Source organism: Cricetulus griseus, chromosome 5 (assembly GCF_003668045.3).
Source record: "Cricetulus griseus strain 17A/GY chromosome 5, alternate assembly CriGri-PICRH-1.0, whole genome shotgun sequence".
In the NCBI taxonomy this organism is placed as follows: Eukaryota; Metazoa; Chordata; class Mammalia; order Rodentia; family Cricetidae; genus Cricetulus; species Cricetulus griseus.
The window spans coordinates 59,131,305-59,153,157 of NC_048598.1; the positions used below are offsets into that span (position 1 = coordinate 59,131,305).

The following is a 21,853-nucleotide window of genomic DNA, read 5'->3' on the forward strand; positions in this document are numbered from 1 at the left end:
ACCAGGCAAAGACCAGAATTCAAGATTGGCAGCACATCTTCTATTGATTAAAAACAGTTACATACAACTGTAAAATAAAACAGTTCCCATAAGTGAAGACTCATCTAGTGATCAAGAAAAAGTGAAAGAAGAGAGGAGATGCAAAAGTCAGAGGCTCAGGGTCTCTTGGAGGTGATGACATAAGAATGGAGCAAAGTGTGGGTGTCAAGACTCCTTTGCACATGACTGAGAGAAAGAGTGACATGCACAAGTCTGAAATAGATAAAAGGAAGTGGTCAGAAAGGATGAGGGTAAGGGCTGGGAGTGAAATGGCTTGCAAGAACCCCCTGTGTGAGTTCACAAGTGGCAGGGCATAGGGGACTCCTAAAAGTGATCTCTTCCACACAAAGGGAAAAGCACAAGCTTAACCTTGCCAACGACTACATTTTTCCTCTCCTTCAGAGAGTCTGTGCCATTAACATCATGAGTCCAGCCTCAGGGCTGTTTTCTTGCTCGCCCTTTTCTGGGTGATCCGGCTTCTTAGAAGATGCACATTGTCTGACCTGCTCATAGAAGTGCTCATTCCAGGAAAGACTCGGGCTGACCAGTGTGTACTATGACTGTAGGTGTAAAATTGAGTCAGCTGCTTTATGTTCTATGACTTGACTAATTCTCAATTATTTGGGATTTGAAATGGAAAGAAAGAGGAGCTTAGAAAAGGCAGGACTCTTCACAGTCCAAAATGAATCATGACCATGTAGGCCTAATATCTGCGAATATGTAATTCAATATGTAATTACTAAATTGTCTTGTTTTTTCTATTAAAAAGCTATTTTTCTCTATTGAAGACACACAGGTGCATGCAAACTTCTAAGTATCTTATTTTAAAACCTCATAATTCTTAAGCTTGAGCTTGAATATTCATGAATTGTACACTTAGGAAGAAGAAACTGATTATAGAGGACATGGAGGGAATTATTCCAAACAGCCACTGCCTACCTAGCCTCTTTATATGGAATAAGAAACTTCTTCTAGGTATTCGGTCTCACAAATACCACGTGTGTCACATCCATGTTAGAAATAAGCCCAGTGACTGACAGAGTTAACTAAACAGTTAAGCAGTAGCTACACCAGGAGGCTCTCAAAAATCTGCTAAAGTTTAAGAAGTTTAAGTGCTTTCTACTATATATGAACAAATCAGATGAGTGTTCCAGACAGGATACAGTTATGTGCCAGAATGAATACAGTCAAATGCCAGTACAGCTCACCAGTAGGTATCACATGAGACGACTAGAGTTCACTGGAAGTTAGCATTAAACACATTCCCGGCAGAACTTGTAGCCATGTGTGTAGCTGTCATTGATAGGCTTATTATTCATCATGTCTCAAAGTAAAGTCATAACAGAGTTTAGATATTAGCAAATTAAATTTAACTTATAAAGGTTAAATGACAATTATCCTATCACTCCTGGCTTACTTTGGAGATACTTATTTCTTATCACTGCAAACCTGTCATTTGGATATCCCAACAAACTTCTCTTTATGTAGCAACTTCTGTTTGAAGCAACATGAAGATATTGGCAGGAATATTTAGTGCTGACTATTTTTTTTTATTAGGGAACATTTTCAAGTTGTTGGTCTTAAGATATAAGCCATTTACCTACATTTTAGTATGAATTTAATTCCACTGATTTATTATCTTGATTGTCTTGCAAAATCTGAAATTTTGAAATTGATGTATCAAGGTCACAACATTAACTCTACTTCTAAGTTGGGGCTTTCTTAGAGTAATGCCAGTGAAAACAGCTTATAAACTCCCTGCTGTATTAGCTGACTCAGTGAGTCAAACTCTCTGGAAGCTACACTCTAATTTAGAATCATATTAAAATGGGACTAAAGCCAAGGAAGTAGAAAATAATTAATTTATTCTTTTCAATTGCAAAATATTTAATAAATGTAGTATTCCAGCGAGCTCAAAACTAATTTATTCTATTTGTTCATTGGAAGTACATTGAAAGCCTAAAAATTTAATCCTAATTAACATGGGTTTCTTGGTTTCTGAAAAGCAACTATTTCTCTATATAAATAAGGATCACATTGTATCATGCACAGAGAATTATGCAGGTATGAAAATGAAACCAACCCACAGTAAAAGCATTTTGAAAGGAAAAAGAAAATTCACCTGAAAAAGTCACATTTCTGAAACCTATGTTAATAATAAACCCTTCTGAATATCCGTGTATACTGCAGGATTTATATATGGTAATGTAGCGTGGCTGTTCAGTAAAGACAATTAATATGGCTTTAAGGCAATGTTTGACTACAAAGTAAGAAGGTGGGATGTGGGCTCTAGGTTGAGCTGAAATTCCATCCATCAAATCCACATTTATTGATTTTGTTTGCATTGGCTTTGCTTGGCATGCTGGTTTGTGTTTGTAAAACAACACTGCTTATGACAGGAATGGATAGGAATCATAGCTGAGGCATTTGGGTAGGAATTCAAATACACACAGAATGTATGTTTGATTTGTTCGAAGTACATATATATGGCCCAGGCTATGTTCATGTCGAGTGCTTTTTCTCTTCTCAGTTTCTATTCTACATGAAGAATTCTGTGGTCTCAATACTCTCTGGGGTTTCATTAACCATCTCTGTATTTCTATCTAATTTACAGCAGCTCTCTTCCCTTGCTTGAGGCTGTGTAATGAAAAATAGCTGGCTTTTGTACTCAAGGTCCACTACCTTCTGCCTGTAGGTTATCATACAGGACAGGTGGATAATTGGGAGAAGGGGTTCCTTCCAAAGCTAAGCTTGAGCAGCTTGGAGAACTGAGCCTGCACCCTATACCACCCAAAGCTCATCTGAGGGCATGACCCAGCATCAGTACCTCTTGCCTCCAGGAACCACTGTTCCCTTTCTCTTCAAAGGGGAACTTTATTGGAAGTGCTACTCCTAGATGCTGCTGAGAACCGAGGTCTTGCATGGCTGCAGAAACTGGATGACCGTTTTCCTTCTCTTGGCAACTTGAATAGACTACCCCAGGGTGTCTCTGCTGAGGTTGAATGCTGAGCTGGGCTTCATAGAGGAGAGACTGGATATTCATTCCAGATTATAAGGATGTAGAGAGGTGAAGACTAGAGCTAACACAATGACCCTGAGGTAAAACTCAGTTTCTGCTAGTATTTCTGGTTCTAAACAACCCGGATTTATTTTGTTTTCTAACTTTTAAAACTGTAAGGTGTCCTGCTATAACTTCAAATCAGCTTCTCCCCACCCATCCTGTTTTGTTTTTGTTTCTAATGAAGCTTCAAGGTATTTGGTCCTTACAAGCTGAATAGACTTGATTGTAAGAAGTATACTGTGTGTTCATTCCGTCCCTTCAGGGTGTTGGCCATGTACACCTTTAATCCCAGCCCTCATTCAGGAAGCAGAGGCAGGAGCTTCTCTGTGAGTTCAAGGCCAGCCTGGTCCACAGAGTGAGTTCCAGGACAGTTAGGAATATACAGAGAAACCCTGTCTCAAAAAAAAATGTGTTGATTAAATTAAGTATTTCTCCAACACAGTGATTTCTAAACTTCAGTGTATCCCAGAATCACTGGGGACGTTTGCTTAAAAAGTCAGATATTGAGGGTGCAATTCTAATGTCATAATCAAACTTTCCTAGGATATTAAACAGCCAGTGTTATTCTTAGCTGGGATTCTATAAAAACTCCTTTAAAGGACCAGCCGGATTCTATTATTTTCAGTTTTGCCTTCGTGTTGGTCATGACTACAAGGAATGCTGTTGACTATAGCTTTTCTTCTTATTCTTTGAGAGTTAGATTTTATAAAACAAGAAGCCCCCTGCTAAATTTTGCATTGGATTTCCTTAGCCATATTATTGAGAACAGCCACATGTATCTTCTTACTGAGAACCTCAGGCATCGACTTCTCTTAAAAGGTGAGATTCAAAAAAAAAAAAAGGGGGGGGGAGATTAATTGGGAAATGACCTGGAAGAATAAGTAGTTAACTAAATTTTGCTTACATGGGATAGCTCTATACTTTCATTACAACTAATAATAAAAAACTGGACACTAGAAATAATGAATGAGTAAATAATACATAGACAACATGGAAAGTGTTTCCTTTTTAGCTGTGTTACTAGGAAAACAATGAGTCCAGTTGTCTAAGTCTGTATCATTTTGAGGCTAGCATCATACAAAATTTTCTTGCAAATTGTTATAAGTGTAGTGTTTTTTTATTCTCTGGAGGCCTGGCACCTAGGCCCCAAATAATACATGGAGACTTATTCTTATTTATGACTGCCCAGCCTTAGCTTGTATTATTTCTAGCCAGCTTTTCTTAAATTATCCTGTTTATCTTTTGCCACTGTGCTTTTATATTTCTCTATTCTATATACCTTTCTTTCTTTCTTTCTTTCTTTCTTTCTTTCTTTCTTTCTTTCTTTCTTTCTTCCTCCTTGGCTGACTGTGTGACTGTGTGGCTGACATTCTCTCCTTCTCTTTTTTGCTCCTCCCTCCTCTTATTTATTGCCTCTGAATGCCAGCCTAACCCATATCTCCCTCCTGCCTAGCTATTGGTTATACAGCTCTTTATTATTTGACCAATCAGGTATTTTAGGCAGGCAAAGTGACACAGCTTCAGAGTTAAACAAATGCAACATATATTTGTATCATTAAACAAATATTCCACAGCATAAAAGAGTGTAACACATCTTAAAATAATATTCCACAACACAAAAAATTTGCTTATGGATGTAGGCCTCTTTCTCTTGTAGTTTGTAGGATTACTTTGGCAGTTTTATTATAGCTGGCATTTGGGTTGCCAAATTCTAGTCTATTCCATTTTGATTACATATTCTGGGTAGTGGGAATAGGAAGGAGCAAGGCTTTAGAACACAGAGTTCATATTTTTCAGAGGGTAACAAAGCACCTTTCTAGGGAGTTCCAAGCCAGGCAGTCATTCAGAGAGGTGACTAATGGGAGTTAGGAGAAAGAAGATGGCTAATTCTAGCAGAAGGTTCAGGGCCAGCTCTGTGGAGAAGAGGTCACAGCCTGCTATGATTTGGGCAAGGAGTGATGGTGGTAAGAGAGCCATTTGAAGCAGAGAGGGAGCAGGTTTTCTTGGTGTTTTCTGTTACTTTACTCTTGACTTATGAACAGCACCCTTCCCCACTCAAGGCTTCTGTGGTTGTCCCTAAGGGAACTGTGCTCTCCATCATTCAGAGACTGGGGTCTGTTTACCTCAGCACTCCATGTGTAATCTACAGCCCTGAAGCCTCCAGGCTCAATGTCCATAACCCAGATGTTAGCAGCTGTATAAGCACTCAGGATCTTAGGGTTCCAAATGCTTTTACCACATCTTAGCTTTGCCAGTTGCGGCTTTACATTGCAGCTTTTGTTTACTCACACCGAAGCTGAAATAATAATAGTGCTCCCACATAAGGATGAGAAAAGAATTAAATAGGTTAATGAAACCATTTAAAACTGCTTTCATAGCATTTTGAAATACATATTATTAATCATAGTCAGGTAAGGTGATTGATATGTTAGCTACTGTATTGAAACATTTTACCATATAGACATTTATCAAGATGTCACATTGTACCCCATGAATCTATGAAAAATACAGTTTTAAAGAAAATCAAAAGAATTACATAAGCTCTTTCATATCAATAAATTATAGCTTTTGTAAATCTGATAAACAGAGAGATGAAGTAAAGACCCATAGTCGTTAAGAGTTAAGTATATCTAGTTTTCCATCCTAAACTGAGGGCACTGGGCAAATCGCTGGGGCTCCTGAGTTGGTATTTACCCCTCTGGGCACTCTGTGTCCACAGGACTCCTCTGAGGAGAATGTTCCTTCAGATAGAGTGACAAAAGATTTTCCTTTGTGACTGAGCACCCTGACACCTACAGAATCGAGTATAAATGCAATGTGTAGGGCTCCCATGGGAACTAAACCTGATCTGTAGAATATTTGTTAAAAAAAAAAAAGAAGAAGAAGAAGCCAGGTGTGGTGGTATATACTTGTAAGCACAGTGTCGGGGAGGTGGAGGCCAGAGAATCACAGGAGCTCTCTGGCCAGCCAGTTTAACCTGCTTAGAGAGCTCCAGGTGAGAGAGACCTTGTCTCAGAAACACAAGATGGATGGGTTCGGAGAAGTGGCACACACACACACACACACACACACACACACACACACACACACACACACACACACGGCCATGTGTAATCTATAAGGTACGACATCCACTTTTCATGTACCAGAACTTAAATTCTTCACTTAGGAATAGTCAAACAAGGTGAGCTATGGGATGAAAATGGACTTTGGAGTCAAACATGCCTGTTCTACATGGCCTAGAACACTCCGAGCATGGTGCAGTTTCTTCATCTTTCTGAGTCTGGGTCCCGCTCCTGTGAAGAAAACTTATATTTACCTCCTGGGAATTTTAGGGAAGGGAAAGAAGAATCTGGCTGATGATTCTGGACTCCCAATGTCCATAATTATATATGAGTATCTATTTCAGGAGGAAAAGTGAGAAAAGAGACAACGGGAATGGAATCTAGACTAGGAACAGTGACTTTCTTGTGAAGTGCTTCCTGAGTGGACAGTGACTCTTCAGGATTGAGAGTTCCAAGCCATGATCAGTTCTTATTCTAAGCTATGTTCCTACTTGTTCAGATGAAATGGATCAGGGGAATCTGAAAGAATGTTCATATACATTCATACATAAAGACACAAACACACAAACACACACACACACACACACACACACACACACACACACACACACACACACACACACACACACACACACACACCTGTGTATCAAATTTGATGTGTTAAATTTCAACAGAGATAGTCAGAATTTCAACAGAGATAGTCAGAGTTGTCATAACTTTAGAAAAAGCTCATGGCAAGAAAATAGTTTAAGCAAATTTTAATCAAGACAATTTCATTCACTAACAGGTACCCAGTATGTATTTGGAGAGGATGACTTTGTGAATTTCCACACAGAACTCCATGGTTTTGTAGAAGGGTGATTGATAACTGGAATCTCCAGAAGCCCAAATGTTTGTCATTCTTCCTACTAAACTATCAGGAATATTTATTGAGCACTGGGACCACACAGTGATCTGTAGGTTTTAAATTACATACTAAAGAGAGAAGCTCACACCCAGGGGCACTGAAGAGACAAGGGGTCTCTGTATATCAGGGCTGAGTTGAGAGACATATTTGAACTACACATCTCAATTGGTTTCTTAGAGAAAACCACTCTGGAAGAGAAAACATTATCCAGAATTAACAACCATGCTAACTCAGCTGCAGCTTTTGTTTCTCTGTTGAGAAAGGAAAGGGTTGCCTTCAACTTTATCTTGAGGCCAGTGTTCAGGGCTCAAGATCTTGATCACCCAAGTACATCAGAGCCATCATTATTTGGAAATAAATTAGCATTTTATTATCCACTTCTCAAAAGGACAAAGATTTGCATGAACCTATAGAGAGGAGGGAAGAGGAAGGGAGAAGATGGGCCCGAAATGGAAAAGCAAAGAGGAGCTTGTGCCCATATGCATTGAGTTGGAGGAATGTTGAAGTCCAGTCTGGAACATTTTAACCGTGGACAGCATTTGTTTCCATGCCTCTGTTTTCCATGGATTGACCAATGAACACCAGAGAAAAAGAATGTTCAAATCTCCAGTGGCTGGGACATAATGGATATTATGATTTGGATAGTAATTGTCCCTCCCCCAAATACTCATGTTGTGGAAGATTGCTCCCCCTTAGATATGGCTGGATAAGGCTATATTGGGAGGTTGTGGAAGCTGTAGGAGCAGGCTTTACTGGAGGAAGTATCTCTTGAAAAACTTCATTCCTCTCAACCTCTTCTGCTATTGTGCTAAGCCCCATCATGGCCTAAAACAACAAAGTTCAGACCATAGGCAGAAATGATGACCAGTTCTAACTTTCCTGGATCCTCCAAATAATCCGTGGAAGAAAAATCCTAAGAACGAACGAGGGATGATTTGGGGGAAAGACCTGGAATTCATTAATACATTCACCTCTAAATTACTGAGAGACCACTCTGTTAGGCTTTTCATCACTGTGACAAACACCTGACACAACTTGGAAGAAGAAAGCGTTTATTTTCAATCACAGGATTCAGACATTTCTGCCTATGGTCTGAACTTTGTTGTTTTAGGCCATGATGGGGCTTAGCACAATAGCAGAAGAGGTTGAGAGGAATGAAGTTTTTCAAGAGATACTTCCTCCAGTGAAGCCTGCTCCTACAGCTTCCACAACCTCCCAAAATAGCCATATCCAGCCATATCTAAGGGGGAGCAATCTTCCACAACATGAGTATTTGGGGGAGGGACAATTACTATCCAAATCATAATATCCATCATGTCCCAGCCACTGGAGATTTGAACATTCTTTTTCTCTGGTGTTCATTGGTCAATCCATGGAAAACAGAGGCATGGAAACAAATGCTGTAACCTCGGCATGGAGAAGATTTAATACCGCAGAGTATCCTAGAAACAAAATTCCCTGACTTTCAGGAAGTTGTATTGTCATCATCATCACCATCTAGTAGTAATGATAAGGGCTATAATACATATGTAGGCATAGTTCTATATGTCTCAGCATCTTTATAACACTTTTAAGAAATAAGCACTAATTTATCTTAAGGAAGAAATTAAAATGCAATAAATATGTTTCAAGTAGCTTCTAATGTCAATTCAATGTTTAAAAGTAGAAACTGTAACACAAGAATATATGATTGTAGCTTTGAAACTTTGTATTAATCAGAGGAACTATGGTGGTCAGGAAACTGGTAGGAGGCCAGGAGGGGACATTTCAAGAGAAGGCCAATGGGATAGAGTTGGTATGAAGATAAAGTGGCTATTAACACTGTTCTTTGTTGCCCTCCAGAACTTGATATTAAGCTCCTATTGCTGAATACATCACCTACTCACTCAGTCATAAAACATAAAGAATCAACCCTGTACAAGTATAGAAGCTTCATACCTACTAGCTAACTTGCATAGTACTGGAAGGCACAATGCTTGGTAGCAAAGAAGAAAACAACCATCAATCCTACCCAGTTGTGAACCCTGCAAGCTACAGTAACAACCCACATGTTAGGAAATGCCCACTGGTACAATAGTGATAGGAGTATAATGGGGATAACCAACCACTTTCTGATTGGATTTAGGTCCTTTTCCACAAGACAGACCACATACCTTGTAATGTTATCTGGACCAACAACCTGGTTATAGGTCATGGGAGAAACCCTACTATTATTCTGCAAATAAACATAATTAAATCAATGCTTAATGACTTATTGTTATATCTATATATTAGTACATCTCAAACCTCATCAGAAATGCTTCTTTTAGAAGCAAATGGAGAATAATACTGAAAATCCACAACTGGGCAATGCATGCAAAATAAGAAACTATGGAGTGTTGCACATTGAATGACTCATCTCCCTGAAGAGGAAGTACAAAGAGAATAAGAGTCAAAGGTGATGAATCACTACAAGGAGGTAGCATGTTATGGATACTAAAGAGAAGCTGCACATATGTACTCATAGCAGTTGTGACAATAGCTGGACAAGATCAAACCAGACATAAGCCCAATCACAGTGTGGGGAGGCATTCATCAAAATCCAATCTCGGTGCTCAGATAGGCCCAATACCTATTCACTTAAAGGTAGCATTAAGTGGACTCAGTGGGTTAATATATATATATATATATATATATATATATATATATATATATATATATAGAGAGAGAGAGAGAGAGAGAGAGAGCACATGAAATTGGGAGGGAATAATAAGGGAATTAGAGCAATGGAATAGGGAAATTAACTTGATTTAAGAACAAAACAACAACCAGGAAAAAAATTCATAATCTTAAGTGTTAAGACACTTGACCTAAGTGGCTTTTTGTTTATTTGTTTTAAATCACCTTTTTTTTTTTTAAATCTGGAAACTCAAGACTTAACTCCCAGGGCTGACACAGGAGGAACCGGGTACCATCAGATGAAGTTTCCCGCTGACTCCCAGCACAGCCTGCCTGCTGCAGGCCTTCCTGTTACCATGGCTCTGCCATGCAGCTTGCTCCTGGAGATGAAGGCAGGAGGTGTTCCCTTGGCCTTTAATTAGGAGACTGGCAAATAATTAATTATCAACCCCAAGGTTTCCTGGAAGTTATAGAAGATATGCTTTGTGTATGCTCCATTTCATTCTTCAGACTAATGACTTTACCTCCTCCATATCCTTTCTTTCCATAAAGTCGTCTATACATCTGGGAAATACTTCAATTAGTGAATTCAGGAGAGGAGATGAGATTGGAGTGTATAGTCAAAGCAGGAATGCCCCATGGTGTGATCATTGTTCTGTGCAGTCATGGGGTATTTTGTATTAATTATTAATATATGATATTTAACATTTTATTAAGTTATACATGTGTGAGTCTGAATTAAATGTCGAAAATAAAAAATAATTCCCGTGCAAGGCAGCCTAACAGAAATCTTATAGGAACAATATCCTCGAAAAACCATGCCAGGTATAGTGACTCATATCTATAAATCCAGCATTCCAGAGCTGAAGCAGAAGGATTTCCATGAAGTATGATAGTGATGGCAGCATTGACTAAGATAATTGTTTCTAATAAAAAAATTAGCAATGTCCTTTTCTAGTAGACTGAAATGTATGTGAAGATAGATTGCCAAATATTAAGCTTTAAATGAGTGTTTCTTATCCCCACCACCTGGAAGAATTACCCATGGGGAGTTTCAGTGTTGTAAATGCTCTTTTAACTGTTAGAGATTGAGCTGTGGTGGTCCAGGATGATCCTCAGTCAAGAGTGCACTGAGGAAATTCCCGGGGGAGGGGGGGGCTACAAGAAGCATATTGCACTCGTCATTACTGAACAAACCCCAGGTCCTTTCGGGCAGGCATTTGCTTTATAGGCTGAGGAAGGCATGGAGAAAATATCGAGGGAAGTGCCAAGAAAAGCTTCCTTAAGCATCCGATTAATTTATGACAGGGACTTAAAAATTAGAGAGGCCACAGCAGGGCTGAGCCCTGATAGAACTTTGATTTGCGTGGAAACGATGTGGATGACTATTAATGCTTTCAGGGCAGACTTAGATAAGGAAGAATGAGAAAAGAAATCTGCTTGGCTACTAGCCAGAGATTGTTCATGGCTTGAAAATACCTTTTAGTCTAAGGGATTTAGCTCATAATCCCAACCAGGACAAAATAAAACCTGACACAGCTCACTCATTGCTAAGATACAAATCACCGCTAATGTACTAGGCCTCTGAACCACCTTGGCTTTTCTGGGGGTTTAGGATGGATTAGGCTGGAGATTCACATAATCTAGTGATTTCCCAATCATACCACAGATGTATTAAGTCAGAATGTCTGACAATAGAATCCAGGAACTGACTTCTTTTTTTTTTTTCCAGATTCCCCAGTGATTCCATCACAAAGACAACTTCAAAGAATATAAGAATGTGTGCAACACATCACTGTCCCTCAATTTTGATGACACAACCTGCAGCCATAGAGTATCTATCCTGATGAGTTGAAGTTACAAGTTACTTCACTCTGCCCTCCTCCTGAGTTCTCAGTCACGACAAGATACTTTTTTCATAACCAGGGTATATTTCCATTTATGTTTTTGCCTGATGGTCTGACCCAAATCTATCAACTCAGTTTTAACATCGAAGCTAATATTTTCTTACTAAGAAATTGCTAATAAATTTCACTGTATGGAGAGTTCCACACCCAAAGTATAGGAAACAACTTGGGCTTTGAAAGAAACAGACAGGGCCCAGGTCTATTGAACTAGAAACTTCATCTCACAAGCTCCTTGGGGATATGCTTTTGGTGTCTGGTTTAAATGTGTTATTCTGAAGGCCCACTCCTCAAAGAATTCCTTGAAGGAAGTCACAAGGACGGAAAATCCACACTTTAGCATCTCTTTACAGTGTCAGTCTCCCACAGCATAGGTGCCAAAAGTCTTGATCACCTGTCTAATGTCTACTATGTGGGAAGCAGTGGTCTCAGTTTATTTTTCTTATGATGTGTGTCATTACTGAACAAACTCATTTTACATGTGAAGAAACTGAGACAGAAGAGACTAGTACTAAGTCTGTGATGCCAAACTGTAAATACAACCCATCCATAATGCAGTCTCCTGCATTAAATACTCACAGTCCTTAGATTTTTGAGCTGAAAGAAGTCATGGGGGAGGGGCCAAAGCACACACTGAGTGAGAACAGAGCAGGGGGTGTTCAAAAACTTGCAGAGCTGCTGTTGGGACACAGGATGAGTGATTGCCCTTTCAGCCTCATACAATTGCAAATATCTGGCACCTATCCCACAGCTACTGTGATTACTGTGCATAAAGACAGCAAGCTGTATTTCACTGCACTTCCAGGTGATTCAGAGACAACAGCATTTGAGGACAGTCTTAAAATGACCATTTCTTTGCAAAACTCCCATCTGCTTGAATCCTCTGATTAACCCAAGCTTATTTAACGTCATATTCCAGGCATGGGACTAAACACAAGAAATAAGCAGGAAGATGGAAGAAATTGAAAATGGAATCTTTACCCTTTCAGGTCTCTGACTGCAAAAACGTGAAAAGACTTATCTAGGTTTGAAAAGTGGGATGTAAAAAAAGACAACACAGAGGCTTAGAAACTATTATCATTGCAATGCCTATCATCAAACAACTAATTGAATCTCTGGAAATTGGAGTGAAATTTAAAGCTACTCCAAGAGCAGTTATAGTACAAGCTTGATTCTCGAATCCTCAGTGGAAGGTAAGAAAATAGTTCTTAAAAAGCAAAGCAAGTTTTCCTGTGTGTAGACTATACAGTCAGGCAGTGGCTGAAGTAATCCTTGCTCACCAGGTGCCCTGGGTCAACTAAATTAATCTGGCTTCCTAAGTGACAGAGAACTTAGATGACCCCACACCAAATTTAGGCTTCCAAAGTAGTATTCTTTTTAACCTCCATTTTCCCACTTTGTTACCACTGAACAAAGGTATTGTGCTAATCCCTGATGTGTCAGATGCTAAAAGAAATAGGGCATTCTCCCACCATTCACCTGCATTTTCCCAGTATTTATTCGATATTACTATTAAAACTTCAGGTCAGCTCCTTCAACACTATCTTTAACATGGATCAGAGTAGAGGCCGTTTTTCCATTCCACAGTTTTTCCTAGTAGTACCAAACCCCATTTATCTGATTCATCTATTTTGGATCTTCATTCCAAAAGCAAATGGTGGAGAGTTCCTGGAAGAGATTAGCATTTCTCTGCCCCCGAAAAACCAGATATATGACCCTCTTTTTTAATTTAATATACTTGTTCCTGATTCTCCCCTTAAGCAGAACTGGTATATGAACTTAGTGGTAATGTTCAGAAGGTGAATGGCACAGATATAAAACTGCATATGCAGGTGCCCTCTTTGTAGCATAAGACATTGGCGGTAGAAGCCAGCAATACATGAAGAGGTATCCAAGAGCTTACATGATTCCTTAACCCATCGGATCTGTGGCAATGCTGGCCCTACCTGATGAAGTGACACTGTAGATGAGTCAAAGAATGAGGAAACCCAGACAGACATGGCTGTGACTTTCTAGGGGGAATGTGCTCAGTGTCTGAAAAGTTGTCTATGTACAACTGGACCCTTCCTTTTTCCATCGAGTTGGTGCAGCAGTACAGTAAGTCACACCCTGCGTGTAAAGTACCACCACCACAGTCATGAATGTGAGGAGATAATCATCTTTGGGTACCATGGCTAGTGCTTTTTACTGCTCTTGTTTTCCTTTTCTTACTGCAGCAGGGGTAGAATATCAGAGGCCAGGACTAAGGGTGTGAAACTACTGTAAACAAAGAGCAAGCTGTTCACTCCGAACCTCAGCCTAAGATAGAACTTCACAACTATGAATTAGCTCATCTGGAAACTGAGCTAAGTGTGGGGAACTGAGTCTACTATGCTCAGCTGAGACTTGGCTTTTCAGTGTCCTGGGTAAGACCCAGGCACATAAAAAACCACCTGAAAAAAATTATAAAGAAATACAAATCTTGTATTTCCAATGGCTGTACTTGTTCAAGGCTTATTGACACAGTTGCTCTTGTTTTTCCATGCAGTTATGCTCATTACTGGTTTAAATACAGTGATTAAGCCCTATATTAAGCCTTAGTATGTAACTAAGTCCAGTGCACACAGCAGCTCTGGGGTGGTTATGATGCTTCAGAAGGAATCCCATAGGAATGATGTTCAAAGCAAGACATTGATAACAACAGTCAATAAGTTGTGACCACCTGAAGAGGTTGTCCAGATATAGGTCAGTAGGACACATGTATTCTTAGACTGTATACCAGTCAAATCATGACATATAATATCTGAATATATTTTCTTTTACAAGTCTAAAATACTGCATATGTGGGATTTTGTGTATATGTCTTTATTCACTTGATTGTCTACTTAACACACAGGCAGATAAAGATGTTCATATTCAGAATCTCCCACATATTCAGTAGTGAGAAATGGATCAAGTGGTTAGAAAAGAAAGCAGGCTGAGAGCATCCACTACTTACCTGGCTGACACAGATGTGGGCAGGGTGTCCACTCGCTGAAAGCAGTCACAAGGCAGTCTTTCTTGCATGGGAGGAAGCAAGGTCTTACAGTTTCTGGCCGTGTGGACTCTGGACATCTGTCAAGGAAAAGAGACTATGTCAATCTTTCAGATAGTAGATGTGAATTGACTTAGAACTGGAGGATTTCCAGAAAAAAAAAAAGCCTTTTCCATTTATAGATGATGGAAAAAAGACTCAGGGAATGATGCCCCTTGCTGAGGAGGTCATGGCCAGAGGCAAACTCAAGCCAACTTCAGCTCACTTGATTCAGACACCAAAGTACTGTTTACTACAACAAGGAAAAAAAGATGCCATTCTTAAAATTATGAAAATGTCAACTGTCACATCCTCGGGGTCAGTTCAAATAATATTTGATATTTTTTCAGAATAAAAAATCAACAACAGTTTTTCAGGTAATATATCAAATTCCTGATATGCTACAGAAGATGAAGAATTGTAGAGCAAGGTATGGTTACACAAGAAGGAAAAGTCATTAAAGGTCAATTAAAATGTTGTATATCTCTGATTAAACACTTTGGAATACTTAAACAGTTGTTGTTTTCCATGGACCATATAGGCTAATGAGACAAGGAACACAAGATACTGCAAACTACAGATAAAAGTATGTTATCTATCATTAAGCACAGAAAAACAAGAACTGTTATTCCATTGATAATTAAGTTAATATGTACAACTGGGAATGGAATTATATAATCAGCCACTTGGAAGCAAGGAAGTTCTGGTAAACAAGAAAAAAGTTTTTCTTTCTTACTTGTCCTTTTGCTTCTGAACATTGAGAGTTGAAAGGCATGTTTGCCTTCTACAACAGAAATAAAATAAGAAGAGAGACAGAGAGGCACTTCATTATGCATATGTGGGGATTTCAATCCATAGGGTTCCCATAAAGTCCAGACATGTCATCTAGATTGAAGGAGTGGTCATAGTGTCAGAGCCATGTGTGGTCAAGTGCTTTGACTTCGTTTGTGCACTTATTTCTGACATTGCTTCAGAAGAATGTTCAACTGAAGATCTTTGATAATAAATAGTAAACTCCAAACTACAGGGGGATTGAGCACTTGAAAAACTATTGTGGTAGAGAAAATACCACATAGCAAGTCTAACAATGAACAGACTTTCAGTAAGAGAAAAGGAGAAACAAAAAAGTTAAGATTAGCAGGGAGCTAATAGGCCAGATCATGGGATGGTAATTCAGAAAATTCTCCAGGTGTGACAAAATAACCAACATACAAATACTATGATATTACAAATTTAAAGTCTCATGTTTGGTGCTAATCTTGCTAGAAATAGAGGAAGGGGGGGAAGAGGTGTCTCCAAAGAAGGAAGAATGTGAGTAGACTCACATTGGACGTCAACTGATAGATATATAAACAGGAAAATCATTTTTATAATTAAAAAAAAATTAGAAGCAGTGCAAAGAATGGAAGAGCTGTCTGTTTAGGGATGGAGTGCTCTACAATGTTGGTTTGTCTACAAAAAGACACAGGTGCAGTGTGATACGGTTGGGCATCAAAATGGAAGAGGGGAAGCAGGGGTCTGAGGCCCTTATGCAATAAAGCAGGGGTTCAGAGAGTCCAAATAAACCAGGAAAAAAGGATGCTGCTATGTGTGATGGCTAGTCTCGACTGTCAACTTGAGAAGATCTACTATCTCCATGGACACAGATCTTTAGTCATGACCCTCAGAGAGTTTCTACAGTAGATTAATCTGAAGACCTACCCAAACCATGGGTAACTCCCTTTCATGGGCTGGGGACTCAGACTTAATGAAAAGGAGAAAGTGAGTTTGAGCAGAAGCTTTTAAACCCTCTGCTTTATGACCACGGTTATGACACGAGCAGTGGCCTCTAGCTCTGGCCCCATGCCTTTCCTGCCACAGTGGACATCTTTCCTTGGAGCTATCACTCCACATAATCCTTCTGTTCTTAATTTGTGTGAAGTATTTTGTCCTAGTGATGTGACAAATGACTAATGCACCTTGGATGGCAGGTTTGAGCCCCCTCAACTTACATGCCGAGACCCTGACCTTCACAGTGATAGTACTTAGAGATGTCTTTAGGATGTTTCTTTTGTTTAATGCTCTATGGCAATTTTTATTATAGCAGCTCAAACTGGATAAGACAAAGGTTTCAAAAATATTAATCAAAAGCCTAAATGCAAGTTACTGGCAGAGTGCCCCATCAGGAAGGGTGTCATGAAAGTCCTGGTGAGAGACTCTAAGGATCATTGCTTTAATGGACACTAATCGACAGGTGAGTTTTAAATTGCAAACAAAAACATCATATGAATGATGTACAAACAAAAAACATTTTATTTAAAATTAAGAAGGAAACGTCAGAAAGAGAAGAGGACTGAGAGTGGATACAAGTGTTTGTCTATTTGGACATGAAGGCGCAGCACAGGCAGACAAGCTGGTAAGATATAGTCAGTGGCACAGAAGGAGGAGAGAAAAGCTGGGCACACACCACTTGCCCCTCATATTTCTATTGATGAGCTAGGTGCATTCTTACCCAGCCAAGAGAAAGACACGAAACACCAGTTCTAAAGGAGGTAGTGTTTGTGGGGAATGGGGTGTAGAATAGGGAATGGTTGGGGATTGACTGCATTCCACCATCCATCCTAGCACATTGTTCAACACTGTGTGGTATATAATACTCTGACAAAAATAAATTACAGTGAAAAATGTACATGCACACAGAAAATAATAAGTGAGTAATGAATAATAAATGGATTCTTATTAGTGCATCATTATTAATCATTATTAATTCAAACAAACCATTATGAAATGGATTTGTTCAATGAGCAAAGCAGTAGGAGGAAGAGGCTCTTTATAAGGATGTAGTATCATTGAAATAACCCACTCCACTAGGGAAAATTTATGTCCTCCCTTAGTCAGACAGTAAAAAACACTGAAATCATTCCCAGGACTTTTATTCACACTCTGAGGTCTAATAAAAATAAAGTGAACTACCATTTATCCTCACCCCTCTGCTGCCTCTTGGGTCCCAGAGCTGGCACCAGAGTACTGTGTAAACATAGCAGAAGTGTCTCCAGTAATACCTGCTCTTCTGTGAAACAGGGAAGTAGGGCTCAGACACACTGAGGGAAGATTCCTTAAGGCAACCAAAGAATAGTATCCGTGGTGCTGGCCTTCAAGTTTTCCATACAGGGTGCCTATACTGCATCCACTCAAGCAGGGATCAGTGTTACTGTCTCCTGGGGAAATGGTAGCATCCATCCTTTTGACTCTGAATGTATCACTCAAAGTGCAGTTTACAGGGAGTAATTCTGGCCCTCTGCAAGGTGGACACACTCCCTATGCTCTGCCCTTGAGGAACAGGAGCAACACTGCCATCTCCACCCTTAGAAAGCTAGAGCTAGATACAGTGCTTTATGGAAACAAGAAGCCAAGAGCTGCCCTGAAAGGGCATGTGCTGTCTGATCCAAAAAGAGTCAACTGTTCTCTTACCTATGAAATTGTGTTTTGGTTGTTTTCTTCTTATGGAAAGTTTTACCTTTCCTCCAGGGCTGAACTTCCTCCTATTTATGAACATTTGTGTAGGACTTCACACTTGATCACATTCTTAATTTCCATAAATTTCCTATCAGAGTCTCAAAATATCATCATTGTCTACACACACTTCTGGTGTCTTCTGCCTGGGAAAACTCCAAGGTTGATTTTTTGCATTATATCAGTGACTGACCACATCAAGAGCAGATAATGTTTATGTTGTAACTTATAATGTGTGTTCTACACATCAAACTACAGTTGCACACTACTAGCTCTGATTGTCTTGGTGACAGAGTTCTGTCTTACCAATTTCAAATGCTAGGTAATAGCTCAATGTAAGTAGTAACTGTCAGTGAGTCATTTACTATTTTCTCTAGCCATTTCCGAGTTGAAAGCACAGCCTTAAAAAACAGGAAGACATGAATTCACTGTTCAGTTAGTAGAAAAAGCATGGCTTTTTGCCTGCCTTTGGGGATGACTTACACTTCCTACCTGTGTGTATACATGGTGCCCTGAATGGCAGTGCTTTTGCTATTAGGTACATGAAGTTCATTTTATACATCCAGTCCCTTAGATGTGTTGTGGGAAGTTCTGCACACGTTGTCTTTTTCTCTGATCGTGTAGGTTGTGGCTCTATACTGACATGAAGAACATCGGTTGGAGCTACGAAGCCCTGCCAGTTCTGATGATGTCTCTCTCATCACAGTGCATGCTCTGTGCATATCTTCCTAATCACTCATCCGACCCAGCAGCGGTTGTATTTATCTCACTCAGCTGAATGGGGCCTATCTGCCAATGTTTTATATACTAGATGTTTAAACATAGCTATTTTTTACTGTATCTCACACAAATGCCAGGTATTTTCACAATAAATGCAAAAAATGTTTATCGGGAACTTTGGTAGGCTTGGGCTGTGTGCTTTTAATCTTTGTTGTTATTTTTTTAACATTACAACTGGAAAGCATTGAATAATGAAACAAAACCCCAGAAATACCCTTGTGAGCTCTGAATTCTGGTTTGGCAGTACACTGGCTGGTTCTCATTTTCTGATATGATCAGTTTTATTACTCATACAATGGTAACATTCTTACCTATACAATTGCATGCAAACCAAACTCAGACTCAGCAATGTGAGAGGAGAAACTTTTTAGAAAACCATCACTTTAGTGCATTCATTCTCTACCCCAGAATTTTCCCAGTAAACATTATTCTTTCTTTCTGTGAATAACCCCCATCCCACCCCAAGGAGTTCATGAGTGACAGGGGGATCTTTCTGTGTTGACATGGGCTATCACACTAAAAAGAAAGTAAGTATGTGTATTTTTGGAAAGAGCACAGCAAAGCATACTTTTGATTGCTGGTAATCTCACAGGGCATTCCACTGGGGCATCATCTTCTGATTTCATTTAGTGTGATTGACCTCAAGAATTTTAATTAAGTAAATTTACTAAACTCAATGTAGGCTACTTGTGTTTAGCAGGGTGGTTTAGAGACATACAATAAGAATGAAAACCACTTGTTAGTTTTACAGCTTCATTAACACTGCATAAAGTAATTAGCATTAACAATCCTCCAACTCTCTGTATCTGTGTTATGTGAAATATCCATCAAAGTGACTTTTGGCCAAAAAAAAAACTATAGAAAAAATGGAGATTATTCATTGAACTAATATTTTATAGTGTCATATACAAAATTTTCAAAAAATACATACTACTTTATAAATTAATCTTTAAGCTATAAACTTTTAGGACTATGAATGATTTTAACCACAAAACATCTGTATGCTAATGCTTCATCTCTGTTGCTGTGATGAAACAATCTGCCAAAAAACAACTTAGCAGAGCAAATGATTTATCAGGTTCTCACTTCCATGTCCATCACAGAGATGCCAAGGCAGAAATCCAAGGAGGAATTTGAAGAAGAAACCATGAAGGAACAATCTTTGATGGGCCACTCTTAGGCTGATGTTTAGCTAGCTTTCTTATACAGCCCAGAAAATGGTGCTGCCCACAGAAGGCTGGACCCCCTATAACAATTAAGAAACAGGACAAACCCCTATAGATATGCCCACAGGTCAGGCTGATCTGGGAAATCCCTGAATCAAGAATCCCTTCTCAAGTGACTTTATGTTGTGTCTAGTTGACAGAAATTCTAATTATGACAGTTAACATTTGAACCATGTGGTGTGTTCCGACATCTTTATAATAAGCTATTATTCAATGTAATGAAGAGATTGCAATGAAGGCTGTTTAACCTACAGCTCAACTTTTCTTGTCTGTGTAATACTTTTTTCAGTATGTGGTAATAACTTAAATGATAAATGTAAATCTAATTTTTATTGTCCTTTTGCCAAAAAATAGGAAAAAAAAACAGCAAGTGGACTTTTCCTGTAGTTCAGAGCTGAAAACTCATGGAAGAGTGATCAGACTTGGAGCCTATTATAATTCCTCTTCACAATAACAAGTAAAGTTTTATTGCATGCCTCCTTGGAGTTACCCTATTCTTAAACTGTTTCTTTTTTATGTTTATTCCAGTGTTTTGTGGGTGCCAGTAACAGAGCACATCTGTGCTGCCAGTACTCTTCTATGTAGTTTTGTTCCCTTAACTTTAGCTTCTGTGGTTTCCCTCATATGTAGTCAATGCATCTTCTGTAGCAGTGTGGAATGGCACAGCCCTTCACCCTAGTGACGAGAGTGAAGCTAGCTACTCAAGTGTCTGAGTTATCACAATAACCATACAGTGTACTCAGTCAGATGGGCAAATAAATTTGCCTATATTACCAGAAAGTGAGGAGGGCTGTGCAAAATACTGCCTACCTTTGCACTGCAAATGTTCCTGCATCTCTCTGAGCATTAGCTTCATTCTGTCTCCATTTTACCACCTGACTGCAGCACCTCTGAGTTCATGCACTTAGAAAATTGAGACATGAGTTTCTTTTTACTAGACTGAAAATTCCTATTTGCCTGGGGAACGCTGAATTGACAAGCTGATGTCAATATGCCAAAACATCTACCAGCACACTTTGGTGACTCAGCATTCCTGTGGTCAGCATTGGGTCTTTGAACACAGCAACAAGGGAATAAGGATACGTCAACTACTCCATCTCTAAACATAGCATAGTACCTCACATTCTCTCTTTGCCACCAGAATCTGAGCAAGAGATAAAGGCAGAGATGAAACTCTCCCACTTGAGTTCTCGAGTCAATTTCTTTTTTCTTATCATGCCTTGAAATGGTTTTTAGAATCCGTGTCCCAGTTCCCATGTCAATATATCCCTCTTACCTTTGCAAAATGTGTATCTTCCTTATAGAGCATACAGTAAACACACAACTATATTTTACTTAGGAGCATAGATTAGGCAGACAACATTTTTTATGATAGAAGAGACCTGGGAGTCTTAACAATAGTAAAACATTACCCTTCAAAATACAGACCCAGGCCCCAGGCTGACCTGATCTCTGTAAGAATTGAGAAGGCCAAAGACACAGAGGTCAGCCCTAGAAAATGTGTTTGACCACTCAAATTTGCTTCATGTTTGTGGAGATCATCTGGTTCTTCATTGACTAATAAATACATTATAAATGCACCTCTGGTGCATATTATTGTATACACTTAACTTTGAAGTATATGCATTAATCTTACATGGTTGAGTAATAAGAATAGGGTAAGGAGAGA

At 39.2% G+C, this 21,853-nt stretch overlaps 1 protein-coding gene across 1 annotated transcript in view; it reads right to left on the reverse strand.

The window, feature by feature from the left end:
* Positions 1-21,853, reverse strand: part of Thsd7b (thrombospondin type 1 domain containing 7B) — a 706,540-nt gene that overhangs the window by 363,666 nt on the left and 321,021 nt on the right. Inside the window, exon 9 of the mRNA XM_027417733.2 lies at positions 14,612-14,727. Within this exon, the coding sequence (XP_027273534.2) occupies positions 14,612-14,727 (116 nt within the window). The remainder of the gene's footprint in view (positions 1-14,611; positions 14,728-21,853) is intronic.